The following is a 27,744-nucleotide window of genomic DNA, read 5'->3' on the forward strand; positions in this document are numbered from 1 at the left end:
ATGCATCTAACCTTACACTAAAGAGCGGCTATGCGGTGGTTTTGGCTATATTACTTTTTTGTCTCATGCTGCGCACTGCCTGAGTAACAAACTAAAAAATAAACCAAAAAAAAAGTGCATAATATTAACAGACGGACTATGCTCATATTTATAATCCCAAACAGTAAGTTAGCGGCAAGTGCTTGGAAACGCTGTTTTGTACATTTATTGACGAGTCTGCTGCGGTACGGCCAGCTGAATGCGGTGCTTCTCAGCCGCTCGCTGCACAGAACAGACGCAGAGAGGCGACACTGCGCCGGGAGTCAGATCTCACGCTCGCGGGGCAGCACTGAGCACATCTTCCAACTGACCCATAGCTAAGGTTTATCCAAAAATGTCGCTAGGTGTGTCAGTTTGTATATTCAATGGAAAAAAGCTGCTAAAATGGTCTGAAAGTTGCTAAATATAGCGCTAAAGTCGTGCTCGTGTGTGTGAGACGCGGGAGCTGGTGGCGGCGCGCGGTGGATATTGTGGATGAGTTCTTCTGTGTCATCACGTTCTACAGCTTCAGAACTTTCACACTTAGTAACACATACAGCTGTGTTCTCGCCACAATGCAATAGTGAAAAGAGACCCCTCTCAAACAGTGTCGCGTTCCGAACGTTATTTAAATAACACCGTTATTGCGGTATTTTAAAAATTCATATCATAAGAAAAATAAACAACGGTATTCGGTATGAACCGGTATACCGCCCAGCACTACGTTTCAGCGCAAGTGTGCCCTTTGACCTTCGGATGGAGATTTACTAATGATCACAGAACCATACTTCACTGACAAGCTGTGCATGAAAAAATCGTAGCCTTTGCCGAATCGCAATTCCAGTTTCATTTCAATTAATCGTGCAGCTCTACACCCGAGAAAAACTTAGCATATTCTGTAGTGTAGTGAAACCCGGTCTGGTCTGTAGTCTTATGAAGCCCAACCTATTCTCTAGTAAAGTCTAGTAAAACTCTGCATATTTTGCAGTCTAGTAATGTCTGGACAAATCTGTAGTCTAGCGAAACCCAGCCTAATCTGTAGTCAAGTATAACGAGTCCAGTCTTATTTGTAACACACTTTACAGTAGTAAAACCCAGTTTAGTATGTAGTCTGGTAAAACAGCATAGACTGTGATCTAGAAAAACCAAGCATATTCAGTAGTCTAAGAAAGCCAAGCCTTGTCTGTAGTCAAGTAAAAGACAACCTTATCTATAGTCAAATGTGACAAGTTCAACCTTGATTGTAAAAAAACTGCAAATCGTGTAAACCCCAGCCTTTGCTAGACTACAGAATTCACTGGGCTTTAATAGTTTACAGAACAATATTGGTTTTAAAAGACTACATAGTATGGGGTAGGGGATGGTGATATATCGCATGCAATTGTCATGCGCATCTCGTCAGTAAAGCCGGTTCCGTGATTAGCAGTAAATCTCCATCACCTGCTTTCTATTTTCTGTTACTGACGAGATGTGCATGACAGTCGCATGCGATATATCACCCAGCCCTACCTCATACTATGTAGTCTAGTAAAACCAATATTGTTCTGTAAACTATTAAAGCCCAGTCTATTCTATAGTCTAGCAAAGTTTAGCATCGTCTGTAGAAGGGCTGTCAAAAAAAAAAAAAAAAATCAATTTTTGAATATTCGTCGAATTTAAAATATAAATCCACATTTGCATTCGAATTTTAGGTGTGCATCAGGTAGCCTTATCAGTGGCACACAATGCAATAACGATGTAAGTGTCGTTGCATTTTAATGCTTTTTTTTTTAGACTATCCAGTTGAACCCACTGGATGTGGCGCTGCTACGTTGTTCAGAAGTCTATAACAAGTCAGTAACAGTCTGCAGTGTTGTAAAGCCCAGCTTCATGTAGTCTAGTAAAACCAATATCATTCTGTAAACTAATAAAGCCCAGTCTAGGCCTATTCTGTAGACTAGTAAAGTTTAGCCTAGTCTATAGTCTAGAAAAGACCAGTCTGTAACAATCTGCAGCATTGTAAAACCCAGCCTCATACTATGTAGTCTAGTAAAACCAGTATTGTTCTGTAAACTAGTAAAACCCAGCCTATTCTGTAATCTAGTAAAGCTTAGTCTGTAGTCTAGAAAAGACCAGTCTGATCTTTATTTAAGAGAAGTCTGTAACAAGTCAGTAACAATGTGCAGTGTTGTAAAACCCAGCCTCATAGTATGTAGTCTAGTAAAACCAATATCGTTCTGTAAACTAGTAAAACCCAGTCTAACTCTAATGCTCTTCGGCTGCATGGCTCCAGAAGGAAGAATGTATGCTACTCTGGTCATGTGTTTTTAAATGAGTTGCAGCTTTTCTTTCTGTTTTCTCTCCTCTCATGTCTGAAGGTGGTGTGCTGAGTGGGCTGTGTAGATGTGCCACGTTGCCACAGCAGCTTGTGCCATGCATCATTTTTAGCCAATTTACACTATTTTGTGCGCTCCAGAATTAAAGTGCAGTTTAGTAGCAATTTTTTTGATGTTGAATGTGTGAGAAGGCGGATAAGGATGAGTTCAGACCACTGTGGTGTACACTGAAATATTAAAAACAATATTGCTGTTTTAAGAACGGTGGCATTAACTGCTTTTATTGCACTCTTGGTCCCTCTATTGTGTGTTTGTGAACAAACTGTGTCGCAGGCTGAGCTAATAAACCCTTGCTGTGATCCCAATCGGGCTGGTGTAGCAGACAAGGTGTTCTGGGAGCATTATTAAGAGGATACTCCATAGCAATCACAGTAATGGAGCTCACTAGCCTACACACACACACACAAACAATATTAAAAGTCCCCAGGACAGTGGCCCCCCTATTCTTCATTCATTTGTGGGCAGCTCTTTAAAAATGTCATGTCTGTGTATAGCTCTTTGAAATTCATGCTACATTGTTTTGATGCTACATGAGTGTCTGCAAACCACATTTCGCATTTCAAGAGCAATGATGGATGTCAGTTTCCATTATAGACATTGTTCCACACAAACACTGGGGTCAATCCAGATACCAAGTGAGAAACTAGTTTCCTGAGTTTAGTGGTAGAGTAAATGACGGGAGAGCTGTATTTTGAATTCCTTTAAATTCCTCTTTCTGTAACAGCCCATGACTGGGAAAAGGCTATTCTTGTTTCTGAATGGCAGTGACAACTCAATTATAGTGCCCTGGAATAGCTCTGTCTACATAGTGAAGAAATCAGATGACCATTTCAGAAAAACATAGGAATTCTTGATTTTTTTTTTTTCTGCTTATACCACTATTGACAAAGTAAGTTGTTTTACTGTTTACATGCTTGACACACTAAGAAGACGTCACTGTTTGACCCTGGGTCAAAGAGTGCATTAAAATACTAGGCAACCCTCCAGATCCGATCCCTTTCCGCTGCTCAAAAACATCTGTTTGAGTCAAAATTGAGAGGCTTGAGGAAATCAGAAACAGATTAGCTTGTGAAATGAAAACCTCTGTGAGAAAATCTGTTTTTGGTGTAGCTGACAAGGTAGATATACTAAAACAATAGTTCTCGGTGCTTGATTGCAGATGATACTGTTAGTTTACTTTAAAAATAGCACAACTGCAGCTTTATACAACTAGTCTATAAGGAATATGGAAACACATACGGAGTCTTTGAAATGTACTCTTTTCATTCATTTTGGTTAAATATTTTTGAAAAATTTGTGTACTTTGTATTTAATATCTCTAAAAAATTAATGTGATGTAACCAAGCCATGTTTTATTCTTGCACCTTTTAATCATGCTTTCCAAAATGTCTTTAATGTCTTTAATTTTATTAGGGTATTTTTGTTTTACAAACATCATACGTTTTTTAATTCAAAAATCAGTCATGCCACATTTTACAACCTGAAGTGTCTTGTCATAAAAAGATGTAATAATTTTAAGAGATTTAATAACATTAAATAAATAGTCATTATAGTCTTACCTGCTTATTTTCACCATTTTTTAAGTAATCGTTCTTTTACTGAGGTTTTCGTCTTCATTATGATATCAGGACTATTGTTGACTTTGTGCAAAAAATGTCAAAATGATATTTCAGTTCAGAAATTTACATAAATAATTAATTCTGTGTATAAATTGCATTGGTTATGTATTTTTAATAAGTGAACAACCAAATTTGACCTATATACAACATTGTTTGCATGAAGATAAACTGAACTCTCTTTTACGTTTGAACTGAGAGTTGGAGCAGACCCATGCCTCCATCACACGAGTGGACCACACAGGGTGGAGTTTACTGCCTGTCTGGGCTATCAGACTGCTCCATAATAACACACCACTCTCATTCGCGCCCATTCACAAACACTACAGCAGTGTCAGATATCACACGTGAAGAAAACGCGACCCAGAACTGCACCACCCTTCCCAATATTTGTTTGTTGAGCGAAAACATCTGGTGCTTCGGTGAAACTTGGATGTTAATCGGCTCCCTTTCCCCACTGAATTGGATAATTGCGATCCAGACGGCCTCTTTTGGCTCAAGTTCAACTGTGTTTAGACTGTTTTTTGTCTGGTTTGGGGGGATGAAAGTGCGACATGTAATAAAGTGACACCAGACAGGAGCCAAGCACGTGCCCCGCAGACGATTCCTGCTTTGTTCTTCAAAGTGGGCGGCACTGGCATCTGGGTTGTGACTATAAGGCATGTGGTGAGAGGAAGTAAAAAATAGATTGTGATACTGTATATCAGAAATATGCTGCTTGCCACAATTGTTTTTGTTTTTGTCAGTTTGGGGGCGGTGGGAATGGAGGGGGTGAGTGTGAACCTACGCTAGACATGCCGTCATCAAATAGTTGCAAATCTGAGAACAATGCAGACCGGGTCACGGTTAATCCCACCATGTGCAGTGATCCTGAATCATTATGTTCAGTACAGTTGTGTGATTGAACTGAGGGTGACATCCCACCAACTTAAAAAATAATACTGTTTCCACAAAAATATTAAACTGTTTTCAACCTTGATGATAATAATAATAATAATAATAATAATAATAAATGTTTCTTGAGCACCAAATCAGCATATTAGAATAATTTCTTAAGGATATTGTGACACTGAAGACTGGAGTAGAAAAATCAGCTTTGCCATCTCAGGAATTAAAATTATTCAAATAGAAAACAGTCATTTTAAATTGTAATAATTTTTCACAGTATTATTATTTTTCATTTTAAATTTAGGCAAAAGCATTAAGTTTTAAAAACCATGTAATCCAGTGTTCGTGTGTTAAATCTTTGCATTGGGCCAAGTGTGGCTTAACCAGGGCTAGACGGCCGATTAGGGCCTTGCTTCAGTCAGCTGTTTTGGGCTGATGGCCGGTTGTGGTTGGGCTGTTTCTTGAGTGGTGGTAAGCAGGGCTTACACACATGTGATTTTGGTGAATATGGCTGAGGTTGTTAAAGAATGGTTTCCAGATGAACAGGAAGACATTATGATTTCTAAGAATAAAATTAAATACGTTTTTATAAACTTTTCATTCCTGTGTTATGGATTAAACTTCATTAAACAATGAAACCAAATGGAGCTACTGCCTAGCAAATAGGCTATAATCTGACACACTGCTCATTATTTCCATTTAAGTTTTTAAATATGTATTTATTTATTAACTCATGTATTTATTTGTATTGATTTATTTATTTATTATACAAATATAATTTATTAATGCATTCATAAATATCAGTATGTATTTAGGAGGTGCTCCTCATGACATTTTAAAAGACTTATTGACCATGAAACAGTCACAAGGGTCTATAGGGGATATAATTTCCTGTTTTGTTTTTTTCCTGTAGGTTTCTGCATGTTGGTTACACCTATGATAGCAATTTGCTAGACAAAGGTTTTTCAAATATTAATAAGCACTGAAGCAGTTTGTGTAAAAAAAAAAAATCTGAAAATGAATTTAAAAAAAAAATGATGCTTTTCTTTAAAAAAAAAATCTCTTTGACATTTTTATGACAAGATACTCCTCAAAAACTAAATTTGAATATTATTTCTCAGTGTCTTGTCATTAAAAGTTCAATTTATTTTAAGATTTTTTTATAATTTTTTTTTAAAGAGGCATATTTTGTATTTAATTAGTTTTCAGATTAATTTTTTTTATATATAATTTTTATATTAATGTTTTTTTGTAAATTCGTTTTTTTCTTCATTATGGTATCAGGACTTAAAAAATCTAAACAAATTTTTTGTATAGAAATAAAAAAAAAAACACTCATCACAGAAGATGCATCTTTAAGTCACTGTATCTATTAAATATTGGAAGTTGGCATCAATTATGGTCATTATTTTCCTTATTTGAAGCAATACTCCACTGGATCGAGGCTTGGTCCTGTCAGTTTGACACATGGCAGCATCTGTCTGGAGAAAGTTCCTCCCATTTGGCCCATGGTGTGACTCTTCCCTGGTGTCCCATAAATCAGGGTCACTGCTGCCTGAAAGGGTGATAAGCTCTGAAACCCGGCGCTCTCCCACCAGCGTGGGGAATATAGAGTGACACAGTCACCCCAGCGATGGCCTGGCACCTTCAGAGATGCTGCTCTCCAGACTGGAGCGGGACAGATGGTGCCTGACGTCATATTGACTTGAAGGTCCCTATTTCACTGCGCTGGGATAGTCATCAAACCTTCAGTTTTGTAATGTTTTGGCAGTGTTCAGGGTGTCTGTTATACATTAGTTAACGGAAATAAAGCAAATGAAAGATGGGAGAGAGCCTGCTGATGCTTTGTGCGCCAGCGCGAGATAATGATGCCAGGACACCACTAGTACAAGGAATGTCTCATTTCTTTGGCAGATGCTGTGTCTCCCATTATCACCTGAGTGCTATCAAAGATGAAGTTGTGACATTATTGCACTTTTGGAAACAGAAGAACAAAGAACACATTGAAACACAAAGTCCATTTACATTACAGGGGACATATTGAAGTCCACTTGTAATTTTTGTCAAAATTAGGGTTGGAAAATTCAGTAAATTTCAGAAACTTTCCATGGGAAGTTAAGCTGGGGAATTTTGGAAATATTCAAAGATGGAATTTACAGGAATTAACGAGAATTTAAGCTATGTTCTTGTGTGATAACAGAAGACTTGCTAGCAGAATAAACGACATCACAGCTGAGCTAGCTAGCACCAGGATAGCTGGACTCTTAAATTGTCAAAGAAATTATGTTAGCTAGCTTGTATTTAACATATCTGATTTACTGGCTAGCAGCTGCTGTATAAACGCATTTTTATTTTGCTAGTTAAACTTTAATACAATAGATCAAATATATTTACCCTAGTAATATCATCAACTTATTTGACTGCTCAAATGCAGTAGTGTGACTTCAATAGTCCTGCTGAAGTGTGCAGATTATAGAAATTATCTGTGCATGTGATTGAGGAATGCACATGGTAGAAATTCATATTTTTTTGCATTAAATCTGTTTTTTTTTAACCAAGACTATGCTGCAACATGTTTTTTTTCACTACATTTAAGTTTCCTGTTATAGGCTTATTTGCAAATTTCCAGTTTATTCCCATATATTCATGCTAATTTCCATATATTCCCGTTAATTTCCATGGAAAGTTTCCAACTTTGAACATTCACGGAATTTTGCAACCCTAGTGAAAATCAAATCGAATTTGTAATTCAAATTTACAGGATCATTTTCCACCTCCCTCCCTGACCTCCCTTCCTGACCAGTGTTTAGAAATGTTACAACACAATTCGAACACAAGTGTTACTTTCAGTGTTACCTCATTGGCTGCTAGAGCTAGCAAATCGAATTTGAACCAGTTCACCAAATTGGACTGAACCATCTGAAACAGTTCCTGCACAACTCTACTAGTTACTCAATCAAAACTCACTTTTGGCTGTGCTCGACAGTCACTCTGACTCAAAATGAGGCAAAATACGGGCGTAATTGTTCCTATGATGGCATTTTTTTGCTTAATTTGCTCAACTCACTTAATATGTGTAAATGACCTCTGTTGTTATTAGCTAATCTCTACGTACTATTATGCTGAGAGACTGAATAGGTGTTGATATGTAAATCTGAACATGCATATGTAAATATGGGTGGTCACATGTTAATATGCTACACAGCGCCCCCTAGTTGTGTGGCTTAAATGAGCGATTTCAGAAATGTACTACTCTTATGCCTTCTGCAGACTGTGAATTTAGCGATCTTATAAGATTGTTACAAATCACATTGTTCTGCATGGATCTAATAAACCTGGGTACGACATGTAGCCTATGTAGACTCTACATTGATTACAAAAATTTAGCAGGCTATCTTTGGTCCCAAGACCGTAACAGCGGCAAGTCTCGCGTATCCAGTGTTGCCAACTTCTTTCAATGGAAAGTAGCTAAAGCCAGCTTGAAAAGTCGCTTAATGTCGCTAGATGACGTCATACGCTAATTTGCATATTCATGATGTCATTGCATCGTATTACCTTTTACATTTGTTTACCTTTCTGTGGCCACATACTGTATTTTGATGCAGCCAAATTCTCTATAAAACTGTTTTCATTTATGTATTTTACTGTTTCTGTTGTCAGACAACAGGATGAATATGAAATAGTTACTGAAACGTGGCCCATTAAGAATACATAACCAGCTCTCCCAAGAGGTTAATCTGCACAAAAAACTTGATTTATAATCGAGCTGTCGTCTGATGAAATCAAATACACATAAGATAAAGACAAAAGTCGCTTAGGGGGTCTGAAAAGTCGCTAAATCTAGCGACAAAGTCGCGAAGATGGCAACACTACGCGTAGCCAGACTTTCAGACTGACGGCAGAAGATCTGGGAACTTTGGTCACTTTGAGGCTACATTTACACGGCAACGATGTAGTCAAAAACGGAAAAGTTTTTCCCTTGCATTTTTAAAAAGTTTCACGTATACACAACAACGTTTTCAAAACTATTCGCGTTTATAAATATCCATGAAAACTGCCAAAAACGCTGTATTACGTATGCCAGGCCAGTAGTTGGCACTGTCACCTTGTTTACATGTCTACATACCTAATACATACTACGCACGCGCATAACATCACCGTTTTCAAAGATTCCCGAATTGGGTGTTTACACTGAAACGATCACAGCGGCGTTTTCAAAAACTTGCACTTTGAAACCCGTTTTCAAAATTATGCGTTTTCAGTCCCCAAAACACCATTGTCGTGTCAACGTCATAAAAGTTTTCCCGTTTTGGGCTGAAAACCTTGTCGTGTAAACAGTCCCTGAATGGTCAAGGTCCGCCCAAGAGTCTATGTAAAGGTAAAGCAACCAATCACGTTTCGTTTTGTGCTGCATCACGTTTAGGGGCGTGGAAATGTCCTTACAAAAACAGATCAGTGTGTTCAACTCTTGGACAAGATTCTATGCTGCAAACTTTAATTTCACATACTTTTGAAAATCCAGCGTTTAGTTGATCCTGATAAGTGCCCATCGTCACAGTTGTAAACACATCTTCCATGAGGGGGTTTGGCGTCGTGGGATCTTTGTTTCCAGGTGGAAGGATACAGAACGTGACACACACATCTCCCGGAAATCCTGTATAATTTAACCAATCTGATGACGACTTCGAAACTCCTGAGGTGTTTCCAATTTTGTGTGTGATATGCATCAGATGTTCAGCCAACGGTCTGTGGGTGTGACGTCTGAGGCTGAGACTAAACCGTGGCCATCTTTGAACCGCTCTCAAAGTATGACATAGGACCACCGTTTAGGAGCTACAACTAAAGAAATCACCATGATTGCTTCACATTGGTCATCTTTTGACAGTGTATACAAGGCATTTCAGAGGACACTTTTCAGTTTCAGATGAAGTGAGGTATTTCCACAGATCAGAGTGAGCGTGTGGCAGGTGTGTAATTCATTTCACACTGTCAGAATCACGAACACAACATCTTGTCGGTCCCTGCATGCTTATTTTACACTCAAACACTCTCACAGAGGAGTCTGTCAGAATGAAAATATCGCACGAATGCTGACTGTGGTATATGCGCCTCTTTTGGTGTGTCCCTCTTTGTTTCTCTGCTAACATTGACTGATGAAGTTTGATGGGCACTTAGCCTATTCAGTTCTGCCCTCTGCATTCTTTCAAGGACCCCATTTAGTGCCTCGCCGATTTAAATTAAAACCGATGAAGATTAATGTTGAAAGAGGACGATGAAAAAATGCCACTGTGTTGTCATAACAGCACTTCAGTGAGAGTAGACCCCCTTTAACCCCTTGTATGCTCTTCATGAGCTGTGGAAAGAGATTGTGTGCCTTTAATTTTCCCTTCAGGATTCACTAGAAGGTGTAGCTTAGGAAATGTAGCGTCAAATCTCCTTCTGAGATGTGCGTTCATTGAAACACAGTCTCAGTTTGTCCAGGGCTGAGTGCCTCACTTATAGATAAAGATAAAGGCCAGTAAAATGAGATTAAGTGAAGGAGAACAGGGTCTGTAGAGATGAAGATAAATGGAGGCCGATGATGGTTTCAGATGACAGAGAGCTACTTGATCAGTCTGTCAGATTTTACTGCACATCACGCTAATGCAGCTCTTTCTGCACAGAAAAGGGAAACACATGGTTTTGTGAGGCAATAGAAGAGCCTTGTTCTGTTATGGACGGGAAATTGGCAGTTGTATGTTGAATTGTGCCTTAAAAATGGAGGATTCATTGGAAAATTCATTGGGCCTTTATTTAATAGCACAGCTACTAAATTATCATGTTATTGCCATCTGATGCCATCATTTTACCACCAAAGTTCTGTTTTAAAAGCAAAATTTTGAAAATTTAGTGTCATAAGATTTTTCTGATGTTTTTGAGAAAGAAGTCTTATGTTGACCAAGGCTGCATTTATTTGATCAAAAATACACTAAATGGTAATATTGTGAAATATTTATTTGAAATAACTGTTTTCTATATTAATATATTTGAAAATGCAATGTATTTCTGTGATGCAAAGCTGAATTTTCAGCATCATTAGTCTTCTGTGACGCATGATTTTTATTTATTTTTTTCAGAAATCATTCTAAAATGCTGATTTGGTGCTCAAGAAACATTTTTTACTGACAAAGTTTAAAACAGTTGTGCAGTTTAATATTTTTTTCTGGAAACTTACATTTTGTTTTTCAATATTCTTTGAATGGAATGTTTGAAAAATGGCATTTATTTGAAATATAAACCTTTTTAACATTGTCTTGTCACTTTTGATCACTTTGATGCAACTAAACTTTTGTATGTGATTTGTGAATATCAAGCTCTTAGAGTTTGCAGCATCTTAACAACAGACTCTTATTATATTTCCTAGGTTTTGGAGCAGAGCATTAAAGTATTGTGAAGAGACAGGTGGTTGATGCTTAACTAGTCACAGGGATTAGTACCTAATACAAGTGATCTACTTATGAATGCTGTAATAAAGTCCTGTTTCTCCTACAATTCTCATGTCACTTCAGTGAAGGACAGTTGTATAGTAGATCTCTGTGTGTGAAACAAAGACACACTGTGAAGTGAAACTTGAATGAGTTTTTTTTTTTTTACTCAGTAGTCTGATATGAAACTGCTTCCCTATTTGACTCAAATCAAGTTTAGGTCACATCTCGCTCACTCCGTCAATAACTTTAGCGGTATTTAATACAAATATCATTATTTTTGTGTGCTGAGGTGTAATCCCTCTGTAAGATAACTAAGAAAAAGGATGAAAGGATATAAAAGACTGTCCGATGCTTTCCTGTGGTTACTGAAATGGTAGTTATTTCACAAAACTGTGGTTAGTTAATGTGGTGTTACTGTGATTTTTCTTTCTATTTTTATGAAATAATTTGATTTATTAATAACTGTACTGTTTTCTTAGTAAACTCTCATTTTGCTTTGTCAGGCGTCTTGGTTTTGGTGGTTCACGGTCCGGTTCACTCCCCATCATGAGTAAAAGCATTGTCAGTCTACCTACCGCTCTGAAACTGAACACTCAGCTAAATAAAACATGGCCAGCCATCAGGCGAGCATCTAGAAAGCTTCCCTGCGACATGTTTGTAAAATAAATATCACGCAGCGTTTTTAATAAAAGCAGAATTTACACACTTCCATTTTGGGAGCAGCGGAGGCTCCTGTGAACAGGGCCAAACGGCAGGGGATGTTGAGGCCGGTGTTTCATTAGATTTATCTGGAAGTTTGAGGCTTTATGATCGGTTGACCACATCTGAGCTGGGCTGCTTCAGTAGAGGAACTATTATGTTGAGACACTATTATGCCTGATGCAAATTTTCAATTTGGTATCATATATATTTTTTTATTTATATTTTTTTCACCCTGCCACGGTACTGAATGGTATGCAGTTAGGGCTGCAGGATTTTAGGGAAAAAAAATAAATCATAATTATTTGTTTTCGCGATTTTATATTGCAAAAATGTGTGTGTGTGTGTGTACTTGTTTGTAGGGCTTCACAATTTGTCCTAATTTTTGTGATTATATGACTATATATATATATATATATATATATATATATATATATATATATATATATATATATATATATATATATATATATATATATATATATATATATATATATGTGTATATGTGTGTATATATATGTATATGTATGTATGGTAGCATTACAAGTTAAGAAATGCAATTAATTTCCATGAATCAGTTTCAATTGATCAAAAAAACGAAAACATTTTTTAGATAACATGTAGGCAATTTTTTTACAGTTATACGTTTTCTTATATTGGGAACATATAATACGACAAATATAATTTTATTACAAATTTTTTTTTTTTGCATGTTTCAAATATGTTTTGGTCTCTTTCACCCTTTCAAGCCATTTGAGAGCAGATATAAATAGATATTGTCAAAAGGCTGAAAAAATAATGTATCGGTTTTATTAAATAATAAAATGTTATATTGTGAAAAAGTCTACTGAGTCTAATGAAGAGTTAACAGTGTTAGTGAAGCAAGAATGTCTTTCATATGTAATCAACAATTACATTATAACTGAAACAGGCCCAAATAAATGTGGTTACATCATATATATTAATCAAATCAAGAGCTTGTGAATCACAATTGAACTGAATCATAAAACTGTGTCCAATAACAACACTCTGACTCAGATTTGGGCTTTAAAGTGTGTTATTTTCTTGCTTATGCTTCACACTCTCCTTGAATGCCATATTGCTGTGTGTGTGTGTGTGTGTGTGTGTTGCATCCTGCAGTGCTCCTGGGGAGGTTTGTTTCGTGAATGTGTACAGATTCAGCTGTGCGGTCCTGCTTGCCGACTTCCGCTGCTCCTGCAGTGCAGGGATTGTTTGGGAGTATTTTTAGGAGCTTGCTTTTGAATAATGAATCACCTGCAGACTGAAGACAGCAGGGTCTGCCCCCATGATCACACACACACACACACACACACACACACACACGCACTTAGATTCATATTTGAGTATAACCTAAAGATAATTAAGGGTCTTTGATAAATGTGTGTGGTACAGTATCACTGATGTTAATGTGCATCTGTATTAATGTCCTAAAGGCTTTGGGATGCACATATTATATCTCTCGGTTTCTTTCTGTGTCTGTGTTTAGGCCCTGGATGTGGACCGCAGTGTCCTTTACAAGATGAAGAAGTCAGTTAAGGCCATTTACGCCTCCGGTCTGGGTAAGTGATCTCAGCCTCTTCACTGCCTAGCCTCTCTGTCATTCATCATCTGATCCTGTCTCGTGATGTGGCCGCAGTCTGATTGGATTACAGTCAGGAAATCTCTGGAACACATCTGCGCATCCATCTGATATGAGGAATGTACTCGGCTTTATCTATAGGTGACACTTTTGATACATGATATGTTGTTGATCATGCTGAAAAACAGAGTTTGTCCTTTAGAATGGAACTGAGAGTAGGTAGTTTGTTTGATTTCCCTTTTTAGAGATGTTCTGTGTCTCTATGGGTTCTTCAAGTGCTGAGTGAAATTTGAAGAAAGTCTTGATACAATGTTCTGACTAGGGATAGGGCAGAAGTATGGTCAACTAGACATCCAGCAAGTGACGTTTTTTTTCTGAGGTCTTAACCTGTATTTATTTAGTTAGTTAGTTATCTTACACTTGTATAATAGTTATATTTTTAGCAGCCTTGCTTTGCTGTCAAAAAACAAACAAAAAAAAATGTTAAAATGATTTAGTATTAATATTTTAATATTGAATTTTTTAGTTTTATATGGACAATTAATGTTAAATATTTTAAATAATTATACAATATTTACTATTAAATGGGAAAAAAAATTATTGTTGAAGGCAGTGAATTTATTTGCACAAGCACACTTTCCATAGGTGTAGCGACCGTGCTTTTCTGCTAAAAATAAAATAAAAAAACCTAAATTAAAACTATTTGCTCTTAATGTTTTATGTGTTTAAAACCGTACTATTTTAATATAAAAATATTATAAATATTACATATTGAAATATTTGAAAAAAATAATTTAAAAACTACTTGACGTTTGAATTTTGAATATTTATTGTTGAAGCGAGTAAATTTGTTGCACAAACAAATTTCCATAAGTTTGATATTAAAACTATTTAGTATTAATATTTTAATACTAAAACTGTATTATTTTGATATTTACAAATAAAATTAAGTATTATAAATAAATATTACACATTTATTATTAAACATAAATATTTAATATATAAAAAAAGTGACATTTGAAATTTTTTAAATTTATTAAAGAAGGCTGTGTATTTATTTATTTTTTCAACAAGCAGTGTTTCCATGGCTGTAGCTGTAGTGCTATAAATTAGATTAATTTAGATCAGTGGAAGTTGTGACAATAGCCCCGCCCACACTAATAAGACATTGGACTGAATTACCACTCTTCATCTTTATAAAACTTGACTTAAAAGTGGAATTACAAAATGACAACCTATAAGGACGTATTTGATTTTTGAAGTTAAGACCAATGAGACTTCACTATAGGCGGGGCTGTTTTTACATCATGCAAAACAAAACCTAATTGCTGATACTAAAACTCTGAACCAAAAACAATTGCTTGCTGCTTTACTGAGCGGCATCTGTTTAGAATCCAGCGTTAACTTCATGTCGCTGACAGGCTGTTATCTTCGCGCTGACCTACCGGAGAAGGCGACTTCCATGAGTTGCACTTTTCCCGGAATATAATTAGTGTTTTAGAGTGTTTCCGAGTGATGCTCGATTGAATGGCTCCAGTTATCAGCGCGTACTGAAGGGCTGTTCTTTGTACTGGCTGCCGGTACTGAGGTTGAGCAGCTCTCCATTGTGCCGCCTGTCTCTGCCTATGACAACACGGCTCATTCACATGCTGAATTTGTTTCGACTGCACAAGGAGGCCCAGACGAGCGAGCTCTGCTGATCGACACTTTTCCAGGAACACTGCTGGCTCTGTTCAGGCAGGACAGCTGTCTCCCACACCCCAGGGGACAGCTGTGCCAGGACGCACCCTTCATGTCTATCCGTCACCCGTACGTGCTGATGGGATTCCCAGAAACTTCCTGTTTGCGGGAATCGGTGCTTTTGTGTCGTTTAACTCCGGCAGGATCTGTTAGACTCATTTGATTATGCAAATTCAAATTCCATGGAGTATCGTTGAAAACAATTTGCAAACCTGATCCTTGTTTGCATTTTACTGATCTAAACACACCTGACTTATATTAGATATCCATACCGTATTTGCATATCAGACTAAATGAAGGCTATTGCTCGTATTTTGGTTTGTTTCAAATGCTACAAGGCATCAAAAAATGAATTTTTGTCTAAATAAAGCACTAAAAACTAAAATCAGTTGTTTTAAATACTGCCGTTGTTAGGCATCACAACATTCTAATATAAAAATAAATAAAAATGGCAGATATTAATATTTTATACTACTTTGGCTAAATAAATAAATAAAATTTAAACCTGAAAACAAAGTATTTGTTATATTAAATGCTACAAGTGTATTTGGGTATCACAAGGCAACCTCCAAATAAATGCTACAAAGTATTTTGGCATATTCTAATAAACAATAATAAAAAAATAACAATATAAATAAATAAAAAATTGCTGATATTAATATGTTATACTATTTTGTCAATTTATACTGTTTTGTCTTAAGAAAACACTAAAAACTAAAATCAGTTTAGTTTAAATTCAAACATCAAAATGTAATTTAAGAATAAACAAAAAATGTTAAACTATTTTGTTTAAATAAATAAAAAATAAAACAATTAAAACAGTCATTTTAAGTGCTACAAGTGAAATTAGGCTTCACATCATCTATGAAAAAAATTATAATTTGGAGATTTGCTTAAATGTTTTAAATGTTATTAAGTGTTTTTAATGGTTAACTTAAAGTGAACTTTAGATAATGACAATGGTAATTTAACTGCTTAAAAACAGGGGAAATGTGCATGAATGATAAAATATACAACATCATAACAAATTAAAAAATGTCTAAAAGTTGATTGGTCAAAATTGATTATTCAATAGGGAAGCCGTGTTTCATAAGCCTTCATAGGAACGACATGTTCCTCTGCAGTAATAAATCAGAGAATCTCTGCTTACAGGCTGGTGACTCTGGGTGAGTTTGATTAATTTCTCTGCTCTTAACACATTGTGTTATCAGTGAGGAACAGGACATCTGCTCTTAGCTGGCTTTAGAAAGACCGGACAGCCCAGGATGTACGTAAATCTCTGAGTTGCACGAGACAAATCTCCTGATCAGAGCACTCTGAACTGCTGGGTCACGTGCAGAGCTGCAGAAATAGGTGTAATTCACACCTGGAGAGAACAGTGACGGTGTGTTAAAATCACTGCTGGAGTGTTGAATTCACTGCTGGGAGTTTGAACCCTCTTGAATATCTCATTATCTCAGCAGATGCTGCGATGAGCGCAAGACGACAAAAGTGTTAATGTGCCAGTTGTGCCAAAAAAATAAAAATAAAATAAATGTGGAAACATCCTAAAAAGCACAGTCTGTTTCCATCTTAAAGTCACAGTGTTTACATTATTTAGTATGTTTATTTAGTGTCTTCACATGCCATCTCATTTATTAAATAAGCTGCCAGTGTGTCTTCAGTAAGGTGAAGGAGATCAGCTCTCACTCCTGACACGTCAGATCATTCTCACTTCAGCCCAAGAAACAGGCACATCTGTTTCACAGCCCTGGATCATTTATGCATGATGATCAGTGTCTATCGCAGACATCGATCTGCAGGCTGTCTAGAGAGGTTGGGAGAAAGTGAAGGAGGATGAGATGCTGATAGAACCGGAGCATCTGTTTGGAGCCTGAGGCCTGCTGGAGGCTTTTGCCAATAATGAAACCTTGAGCTGGCATCAGGTGTCTGAGCGTTTCACAGTAAGAAATCTCTAGTAGAGCAAGGCGTGAATGAAAACCAGGTTTCTAAAGTGTTCAGATTTTTTTTTTTTTACACTTATATTGACATAGTTGCTAGGGTGTTGTAATGTTAAATTATAAATAAATTGTAGATAAAATTAACAAATTGTAACTGCCAAGAGAATTTTCTTCCCAAAAGTTGATTAGGCCTATAATTAGTCATTATTATATGATGAAGAGTACTGTTGCTCTAAATATAATTAATATTGTGTAGCCTACACTTTAGATGCAGTATTGCCAGTTATTTGGTCTGTTTTTGCTCCAGCAAAGAAAAAAGAAAGAAAAGAAAAGCAAAAAGCCACCGCACTGTACTGCACTGTAGTGGTTTTTCATTCCTGAATGAATTTGTGTTTTTGAACGATTCCGTTGAAAATCCTGAACGGTTTATTACTACTTCTGCTGAGATTTTTGAGTGTGCATCTGATAAACACTCTACTATCCCATGAGACCAGAGGAGTCAAGAATGGCAGTGAAGCAATGCAACTGATGCCTCAGGTCACATGACAATGACAAAACATAGCGGATGTAGTATGTTCTGAATGCATTCGTACTACACACATGTATAATATTTAGAGCATTTTTTTAACGGGAAGTTCCTTGTCAAATGTAATAACTACTCAGTCAGTATGTGATTTTGGACTCAGCTGGTCACATTTTTATTACTGAACGAATCAGTATTTTTCAGTAAATCAGTTGAAAGAGTGATTCAGTACCTGTGTTTCCATTACCCTTCAAATTGCACAACTTGAAATTGCGAATTGAAAATACGCCCAATGGAAACATGTCAATTTCGCGAAAACTCCCATATATCGATAAAAAGTATTTACCCTTGCATGAGGTGGTTTTTCATGCAATTTGAAAAAGGAATATTTCTCTATTTTTGTTTTTTTTTGTTTTTTGCATTTGGTGTACGCAAACTCAATTTTTAGCGTACTATAACCTCCAATAAACACCTAATACGTGGCCGCTTTCAAGTATAACGCAAGTATAATGTATAAAATATCGCAAAAGGTTTGTGCAAATCTTCAATGGAAACGCAGACTCTAGCTGCCACTGAAACCACATACGTTCTTAGTAGGCACTACATTTGGTGAATAACTTAATTTGTGACAGTTAAAAGTATGTTTTATATTGTATGAATGAAATCCGGATTAACAACGTCTGCCATATTGTCATGTGACTTGTGGTGTCAGTTGCATTGCATTCATAACTCCTCTCCTGTGACCTCATGGGATAGTAAATGCACCAGATGTGCCCTTCAAAATCTCTGCATAAACAGGTCATCCGGGTACTTTTTGTCTATGAATTTGGACATAGTGTCACATATTGTTTTATGCCTACTACAGAGTAGAGAATTACTAGACTTTTCCAGAATGAATCAGAGTTTTTGAATGAATCGGTTGAGTGATTCAAATAACTCATTCATAAAGAAAGTCTATTTATCACAACCTCCTAGCATAACAATATAACCTGAAAATCTCCTGACAGTCTGTCTGCGGCACACAAACACAGATAAGCTGAGTGAGGTGGCAAAAAAAAAAATCCCAGTGCTGTTAAACAAAATATTGGCACGCTTGGAATGTCCAATCAAATACAAGTATTGAAACTAACTTTATTATTGTATTGTATTAATTCTATTTATTTAGCATTAAAACGTGTTGACCTGGACCTACAGTATATAAACATAGACTGTGACACATTTTTCTAACCCTATAAACCAGGTGCAATGTACACAGGCATTTAAATGACTCAAGCATTACTCACATGGACCATCCCCCTCCTCCACTACAGACTCATCAGAGTTCACAATCGTCTGAAACCACATAATAAGCTCAGCAAGTAGGTAGCCAAAAACAAACAAACAAACAAAAAAAAAATCATGAAAAGGAAGACAGTTGTATACTATATGTGTGTAATAGTACATTTCAAATGCTTAAAACTCAAGTCTTTGCCCTAACTGGTGCATTTTGAAGGTGACCGTGAAAGAGGCAAATGAAGCAGTCATTCTGCTCTCCCGACAGACTGTCGTTCAGACGACCACAGCACGGAAAGCCTGCTAGGGTTGAGTTACCGTGAGGAAGGACACGGTGAGCAGCCAGAGTTTTGCTGTTGCAGATGAGTGGAAGATGTGCAGAGCTCGTATGTCGCTTTAAAAACAATAGGCAGATCCAAATGCGCAGTCGGCCACTGCAGCAGAAAACAAGACGGCATGTTTGAAGGCCAAACACAGCCTGTGTTGAGGCTGTACACACACCGCCTGGCTTGGAGATTTACTGTCATAACATTAGCAGCGGCATCAGCTGGAAACCAGCCTGCATGTGAAGAGCCCTACCGTGAATGTCAAACTGTGTGGAGATCACAAGCTCTGCTAGAAAATTCGAAGCCTCGCATGCATTTTTTTGTTGAAAGACTTACGGCTCAGGTGGAGTTTGGTATTCAGCGGTTATGGATGGCATGTTCAGGACATTCAGGTTATGGATAGCACATGTTTTTATCTGATTAAAAATACTATATATGTGAACTGATTGCAATTAATTGCATATGTTTGCTATTTAAATAAGTTCTAAAATGAAATAAAATAGAAAATATAACATTTATTCAATTAATAACTTAGAATGACTTAAAATTGTTGAAAGTAGTATTATTTTAGTATTCTTTATGTACTATTATAATTTTTATTAACTTTTTTTTTTATTACTGTTTAGGTTTAATCTATTTTATTTCAGATTTAGTTTTAGTTCAGTTTTAGATTTTATTTTATTTCTAGTCAGTAATTTTAGTGCTTCAATTTGAACATTTAAGTTTTAGTATTCAGTTTGTTTTAATGTTTATATTTTATTTCCACTTTATTTCAGTTAATAACAAAAAATAAAACTTTTTTAGTTTTAGTCAATGATAATAACCAGGGATGCACACAAGTGGTACGCAGGTGCGCATGCACGACCAAAATAAAAAATGCACTGTGTTAACTTCAAACCATGCATTTGCGTACCAACATGGTAGACAGCTGTTAATGTACAATTAATATCATTTTAGATCGACAAACTGTAATATTATGTAAGATTTCTATTCAAACTGAAATCATAAATCTAAGCTATCCGCTCCCTCTGCTGTACAATGCAAAACTGTGACATTTCATTCACTGATGCTCGTCAGTCAACATCGTCTATACTTGCTTGCCGGCAACCCGCCAAAATAAAATCTTGCTGATTTTAATTTTAAAAATGATGAAAATTCATATACTAAAAAAGTAAATATTAGCACTGTATTTTTGTTTACATTAAAATAATTGTATGTTTTATTTAATACTCCCTTTTTATTTTAAAATATAATAGTATTGTCGCACATTATTATTTTGTTTATTATTTGATTAAAAAAACTAAATAAAGTGCAATAATATTATTATAACTATTATTAATAAAAATGTTATAGTTATATTTAATGGGTCACACTATGTGCAGTGTAAAGACCTAACCAAATCTCCAGGTGCTCTTATGAGAACCAGGCTGAAAAACTTATGTGCACCCCTAATAATAACCCTGGTTGAAAGACATTTCGACTTAAAATATTATACAAGTAAAATGATTGCTATTAATTGTGTATGTTAGTTGTTTAAATAAATAAAATTTAAAAATTCTGAAGTCAATTTAAAAATAATAATAATAGTAAAACAAAACAAAAAAATCATAACACACTATCAATTCATATATATATAATAATTGTAAATAAAAGTTTTCTAGCCCAGAAAATTCATCAGTAAAAAATAGGCAGAATGCAATGGCACTGGCATTATCAATGGAAAACTGGTGTAGGAAGTCAGGAAAGTCTGCAGGCCTGTAATGAGATGTGATGAGTCACTGTGATGCAGCAGGTGGTTTGAAGGAAAGGGTCTTCACAGCTCATAATCAGACACTCTCCCACTGCTCTCCTTCCTCCTGCTGTTCGAGAGCGTGACTGTAACTTCACGGGGGGCTGGAGAGAGACCGAGGTGTGTTTCAGGTTTAAGTTTCAGAGCCTGTCATAACTCGGATCAAATGATGAATATATCCAATATCTTACATTTACAAAAGATATTTAATGTATTTAGCAGATGCTGTCATCCAGGGCTATTAAGAATGAGCTTTGAATGTTGTTGCTAAGGGGTGTGACTGAGTACTCTACCAAGTAGTTGGTCAAAGAGAAATTTCTCCATTAACTTAATGCCTGTAGACAGCATATCATATTGGCGAAGGAAAAACACTTTTACAGTAATCCAGTGGAAATCTTTCTGGTAAGTGAGGGTTAATTCTCATTTAGGGTAAGTAAAATAACCCACACTATTGAGGCATCTACTCAGGCATCATTTTTAAGGTGTAATAGACACCAGCATTGACAAGCGTTTGTATGAATCAGGGTAAGAGAGACATTATGAAATATAGGATAATAATTTCTAGTGTGTATGTGTTTGCACATGCTATCAAATGGAGTGTACTTGAAAAGGCTATATTCAACTGTACGCGTATGCTAAACGTGCGTGTCTTAACTGAAGTATAATTCATGCTAGGGCCCTATGAAATCCGTTTTATTTTTTCCCAAATTCCATTTTATTTTTTTCCAAATTCCATTTTTTTCCATTTTAATTTTTCTGGATTCCATTTTTTCCCATTTTAATTTTTCTAGACTCTGTTTTGATGGTTAAATTAAATTTCATTCATCAAAAATGTTTAACAGAAATTACATTTTTAAAGCCCTATGAAATGTTTTTTTTTTTTCAGTTGTTTTGTTTTGTTACCAAATTCTATTTTCCATTCATTTTCTGGATTCCATTTGAATGGTTTCATTAAATATTAATAATCAAAAGCATCTCTAATTAAATTATTTAATTAAAAAAAAAAATGTTTTTATTATTATTATTATTTTTTATTTGTGTATTTACATTTTTCTGGTAAATTAAATTTTGGTAAATCATTTTTCTGGTAAATATTCCTTTAAAGATAATGTTTTAAAAATAATTTTATTTCTAGTAGTAGTAGTAGTACTATCATTACATTTAAGCAATATTTCTGTCACCGCTTCTTCAAGTTAAACCAAACTTTTATTTTGACGGGTTGATGTGAAGACTTTTAAGTTTCTGTTTGTATATGGTATGACGATAGTTTTACTCAAAATAAATGGTAAAATGCTCGCCAATGTGTTCATATATTGAGGCGGCAGAGGCTGAAAACACCACGAGTGTTGCGTGCACTTCAGTATGTGTATATTAAACGAAACCACGCATCTGTGTCATTCATTCACAGAGACACGCAGACCATGCATGATTCATATTTAAATAGTATTTTTGCAGCTTAATATTCACAAACACTAGACCATATCATGTTTTGATGTAAGTGTTCTGACCTACTTTTGATTTATTCATCCAAAATTTGGCAAATTTCGTGACATTCCGCGTTATACAGTAAATTCCTTTATTTTTTTTTGACTGGATTCCGCAATTCCGTCCGCGTTTTTCACATCGCGGAAATCATTTAATTCATGCTCAAAGCTTACTTAATGATGTTCATCTCAAATATTTTCAATGTCATTCAGGATGTTCACTCAGAAGATATCTGACTATTTGTACAGTATACAGTGATGCAACTCACTAGTTTCAGTGTTCAAATCCTGCCTACTACAGAGTTAAAACTAATACAAGTCTGAATTCCTCGAGTTTGAGCTTGAGTTAGCAGTTTTACTGATGCATATACTGCACATTTGTGCTCTCATTTGCAGTTATCAAGTGTTTATTTATTGAAGCAGGTGTAGCCATTCATCAAACTATACAGGCAAAGGGCATACAACAAAAAGGGTGCCCTATCCCTGCTTTCCCAATCAGGTATAAGAACAGTGCTTTCATTTGAATGGAATCTCCTCAGCGTACGGCCTTCACATATCCATTATCCTTATTAGCCTGTATCTAATTACTGTGCCTGTTGTTGTGACCTGGGCAGCGCTCCAAGTCTGCTCAAGCACATGAGCACTCAGATCTGCTGGAGTGCGTCTCCAGGTCTTCCTTTTGTTTCGCTCCGTGTTGTCGCCACATGGCCCCAGTTCTGGACTGGCTTTAGAGTGATAGCACACCACCGCCTCACTTCCTGTCCCATTGTGTCCTTCCTATCGAGATACAATAGAAAAGAGAAAGCTTTCAAGGAGACTATCACAAGCTACACTGAATCAAATCAGCTTATGAATTATTCATAAGTGGTGATCGACTATACAATAATACTGCATGGCTATTCTTGGTGATAACATTAACTAGTTGTGGGAAGAAGGTCACCCACAAGGGAGGCTTGAAAAGCTCCAGGTGTTGATTACAAATAGGCTTGCACATTGACTAGCATCCCGACATTTTATAACATGTATGTACTTGTAAATTACACATTTTCCCTGCAGACAAACTGTGGGGAGTTTGCAACATCACTGCCCGAGTGAATTACACGCTTGCTTGCTTTCCATCTTTCATTCTTTGCCCCTGGAGAGGACGTCGACTGGGAGTTTGATGGAATTTAAGAGGAAGTTCTGGGTTTTTGGATTTGTTTAAGTTTCCATCTGGGCCTATCAGGGTCTTTTGTCTCATCGTACAATAACAATGAGCAGAGTGTGGAAAAGACTCCTTAAAACAATAAATAGGCTATTTTGTGCGTCCATGGTTGGACGAAGTTGATGTGATTAGGTGGACTGTAACTGATAATGCTGGAATACATGACAACACAGTCGTGAGGAAAGAAACCAACAGTTGGAAAGAACAATAAGTTAGGGGAGACAAACATGATACTGCGACTGTGGAGAATGTTAGGCTTATTTGTTTGTGTAAAGCTTAATAATTGTTTTTGTTCATTACATACAATTTAGTATTATTTAAATGGATAGTTCACCCAAAAATGAAAATTATGTCATTAATTACTCACCCTCATGTCGTTCCAAACCCGTAAGACCTTCGTTCATCTTCAGAACACAAATGAATACAATTTTTATGAAATCCGAGAGCTTTCTGAGTCTGACCCTGCATAGACAGCAATGCAATCAACACGTTCAAGGCCCAGCAAGGTAGTAAGGACATCGTTAAAATAGTCCATGTGACATCAGTGGTTCAACCATAATGTTATGAAGCTACGAGAATACTTTTTGTGCGCAAAGAAAACAAAAATAACGGTTTTATTCAACGATTTTTTTCTGACCCAGAAGAGAAGAAATTCTTCAATAAAGTCGTTATTTTTGTTTCTTTGCACATAAAAATTATTCTCGTAGCTTAATAACATTACGGTTGAACCACAGATGTCACATGGATTATTTTAGCGACGTCCTTGCTACCTTTCTGGGCCTTGAACATGTCAGTAGCATTGCTGTCTATGCAGGGTCAGAAAGCTCTCGGATATCATCAAAAATATCTCAATTTGTGTTCTAATGATGAACGAAGGTCTTAAGGGTTTGGAACGATATGAGGGTGAGTAATTACTGACAGAATTTTCATTTTTGGGTGAACTATCCCTTTAATTTGATGAAAATACCCATGTTTTAAAGCACTGTTGGATTTAAGTTGTGATATAGACTGCACTGACATTCTGTCTGCAGCTCACGTGGAGAACGAGGAGCAGTATACTCAAGCTCTGGAGAAGTTTGGAGAGAACTGTGTGTACCGAGATGACCCTGACTTGGGATCAGCCTTCCTGAAGTTCTCAGTCTTCACAAAGGAGCTCACAGCCCTCTTCAAGAACCTGGTGAGAACATATATTGTGCATCTATGTGATTTTTATATAGAGCAAATGGGTTTCAGATATCTTACCTTCCAGCTGTTAATGTGCTTGGACCTCTGGGCCCAAAAACTGATCTGGAGTCATTGGCCTACTGGGTGGATCAACTTTCATTTCATGTGTTTTAGCAGTTACTAGTGCTGCTACCTCAAATAAGTTGAGCTGAACATTATCAGTCATTGTGTAATTTATGATTTGGGATGTTTTCTTGTTAGTTTTTGCGAAAGCTAATGAATAATTCCCCTAACATTGTGTTTGCATGAATACTACTTAAAACCTCTAATTTCTCTCCCGCTGCAACAGACCTTTTTGTTTCCTCTCGGCTTTGTGTGTTTATCTCTGATTGTAATTATAGAAAGACAATTGCACAGCTGGGAAGAAAGAGATTCTTCTAATGTGGTGCTTTTACTCTCTAGTTTCAGAACATGAATAACATCATTACCTTCCCACTGGACAGTCTGCTGAAGGGAGATCTGAAAGGGGTTAAAGGGGTAAGTTCATTACTTTAAGCCAATAAACTGGTTCTTTCTTTGCTTTTTGGCAGTTTTTCAGCAGCATATTGATTAATGCTTGTCTCAAGGTGTTTCAGACACTTGCACGTCAGCCAATACATAATGGATGGATAATATTCCTTGGCACACAGGTCTTGAGTTTCATGCATAATCAATTACCTTTTGGAAGTTACACCGTAATGCCAGAGGCTTTTTTGTGCAGGTTATATTTCATTTCATTTTATTTTTTATTTTATAAAATTATTAGATTTATAATTATTTAAATATATTAAAATATGTATTATTTATACATTATATAATATTTATTGTTGATAAATAATATTACAGTGTTTGAGTGATATAGCCTGTGCACCTATAAAAATGTTGTTCCTAGATATAGTTGGATCTCTCAATTAAATAGCAGTGCAACATTCTACTTTCAAACACAATGTTCCCCAATGCTGTGGGTTGAATATGTCTGGCAGAAACTCTAGTGCCAGTCTTAGACTCCGTATGTCTGTTTACACTCACATGAACATGCTTGAGCAGAAGACAGCTGGTAGAAGCTCTATACTGAACTGATTCTCAGAATGTCCTTCCGGGAATGTCCTTCAGTTCATTAATGTCCATCGTGACCTCCTGACCTTCTCTGCACCATGTGATCGGCTTGTTAGCTCTTAGGGGGAGTCTGATGTGATTTACTCCTAATGAGGCGCTTCACTCAGCTCCTTGTCTGGTTTCCCTGGAGACTTCACTTTCTCCGTCTTGCTGTGATGGGGCTGAAAAAGATATTCTGGCTGGGTGAAGTGATTCCTTAAATGTGTAGTTAAAAATGAAAGCACGGTTAACTGAATCAGTGAGACCCTACAGGCATTAATTGGGCCTTAATAGTGAACTGATGTGTTTGGACCTACACAGTGACCTACAAGTGCTTCTTTCCATCTGAGGTAGCAATCACATCACTGCCTAGTGGGTACTATTTCTCATACTAAATTCATTGGTTAACACCAATGCAATTAGTTTTTTTTTTATGGTGTGTAAAAACATTTTAATTTGAATTTGTTTGTTCAAATATTTGCATACCATCAATGCTATGGATTTTTTTTTTTTTTTTTAAGGGACCAATGAGATTCACACTTTTGGTCACATGCCCAGAGTCACTACTGTTACATAAAACTATGACTTGGTGGTGCATTAGTACATAGCAAATACAAAAATCAAATCAGCTGTTTAAAATAAAATCGTAAATACTATTTTATCTTGTTTTCTTTTCTGTGACAAGCATGCACTTTGTGTATTGTGTTAAGTGGAGTATTCCTGCTTTTCTTATAAGAGCCACCTACTGTCAGAGAGTGCATTTGCTTTTTTATTCAGCCCGTCTGCTTTTTCATTTTTTTCTGCTGGTTTGAACAGACAAATCGCATATGAAAACTGGACAGAATTTTCTTGCAGAACAGGGTTTGTTTATAGTTTGTTTAAATCCCAAGTATTATAATATAATATAGGTTGTAACAGTTCATACACTTCATGGTTCGGTTCGATACGACACAGTGGTGTCACGGTTTGGTACTTTTTCGCAATCTTGGAAATATTTCTGTTTCAAACTCTTAAGGCGAGCCAATGGATATCACATAAGCAATGTGCAAACTTTGCGCAAGAGTTATGCCGGTGAACGTCTTAATCTGTCAATTCACTATGAAAGTGAAAGTAAAAATGGAATGACGGAGTAATGGCAGAGCTTTCAGCATATAACATTATATTTTACACACTTTAATCTCTTTTATTTTCCAAATGTAATAGAACTAGTCCAACGAATCGTTCGGTTTGTAATGTGTACCAAACCGAAAGCCTCGTACCGAATGGTTCAATACGAATATGTGTATATTATTACACCCCTAATATAATGTAGTGTAATGTAATATAAGGTTTATTTTATTTCATTTTTTCAATTTTATTTTGTATAAAGACTAGTCACAATGTGAGATATAAAATCACAGTTAATGAAATTGTCGGAAAAAAAAAGTGAGATATAAAGCATTTATGAGGAATAATATTACAATTACCTTTCTTCATTTACTTGATGGATGCCAAGTAAACTGATT

The 27,744-nt window shown here is 36.2% G+C and overlaps 1 protein-coding gene across 1 annotated transcript in view; it reads left to right on the forward strand.

The window, feature by feature from the left end:
* Positions 1 to 27,744, forward strand: part of asap2a (ArfGAP with SH3 domain, ankyrin repeat and PH domain 2a) — a 68,269-nt gene that overhangs the window by 10,191 nt on the left and 30,334 nt on the right. The window contains exons 2-4 of the mRNA XM_058750125.1: positions 13,571 to 13,643; positions 24,973 to 25,118; positions 25,568 to 25,642. Of these exons, the coding sequence (XP_058606108.1) occupies positions 13,571 to 13,643; positions 24,973 to 25,118; positions 25,568 to 25,642 (294 nt within the window). The remainder of the gene's footprint in view (positions 1 to 13,570; positions 13,644 to 24,972; positions 25,119 to 25,567; positions 25,643 to 27,744) is intronic.

Source organism: Onychostoma macrolepis, chromosome 17 (assembly GCF_012432095.1).
Source record: "Onychostoma macrolepis isolate SWU-2019 chromosome 17, ASM1243209v1, whole genome shotgun sequence".
Classification (NCBI taxonomy): domain Eukaryota; kingdom Metazoa; phylum Chordata; class Actinopteri; order Cypriniformes; family Cyprinidae; genus Onychostoma; species Onychostoma macrolepis.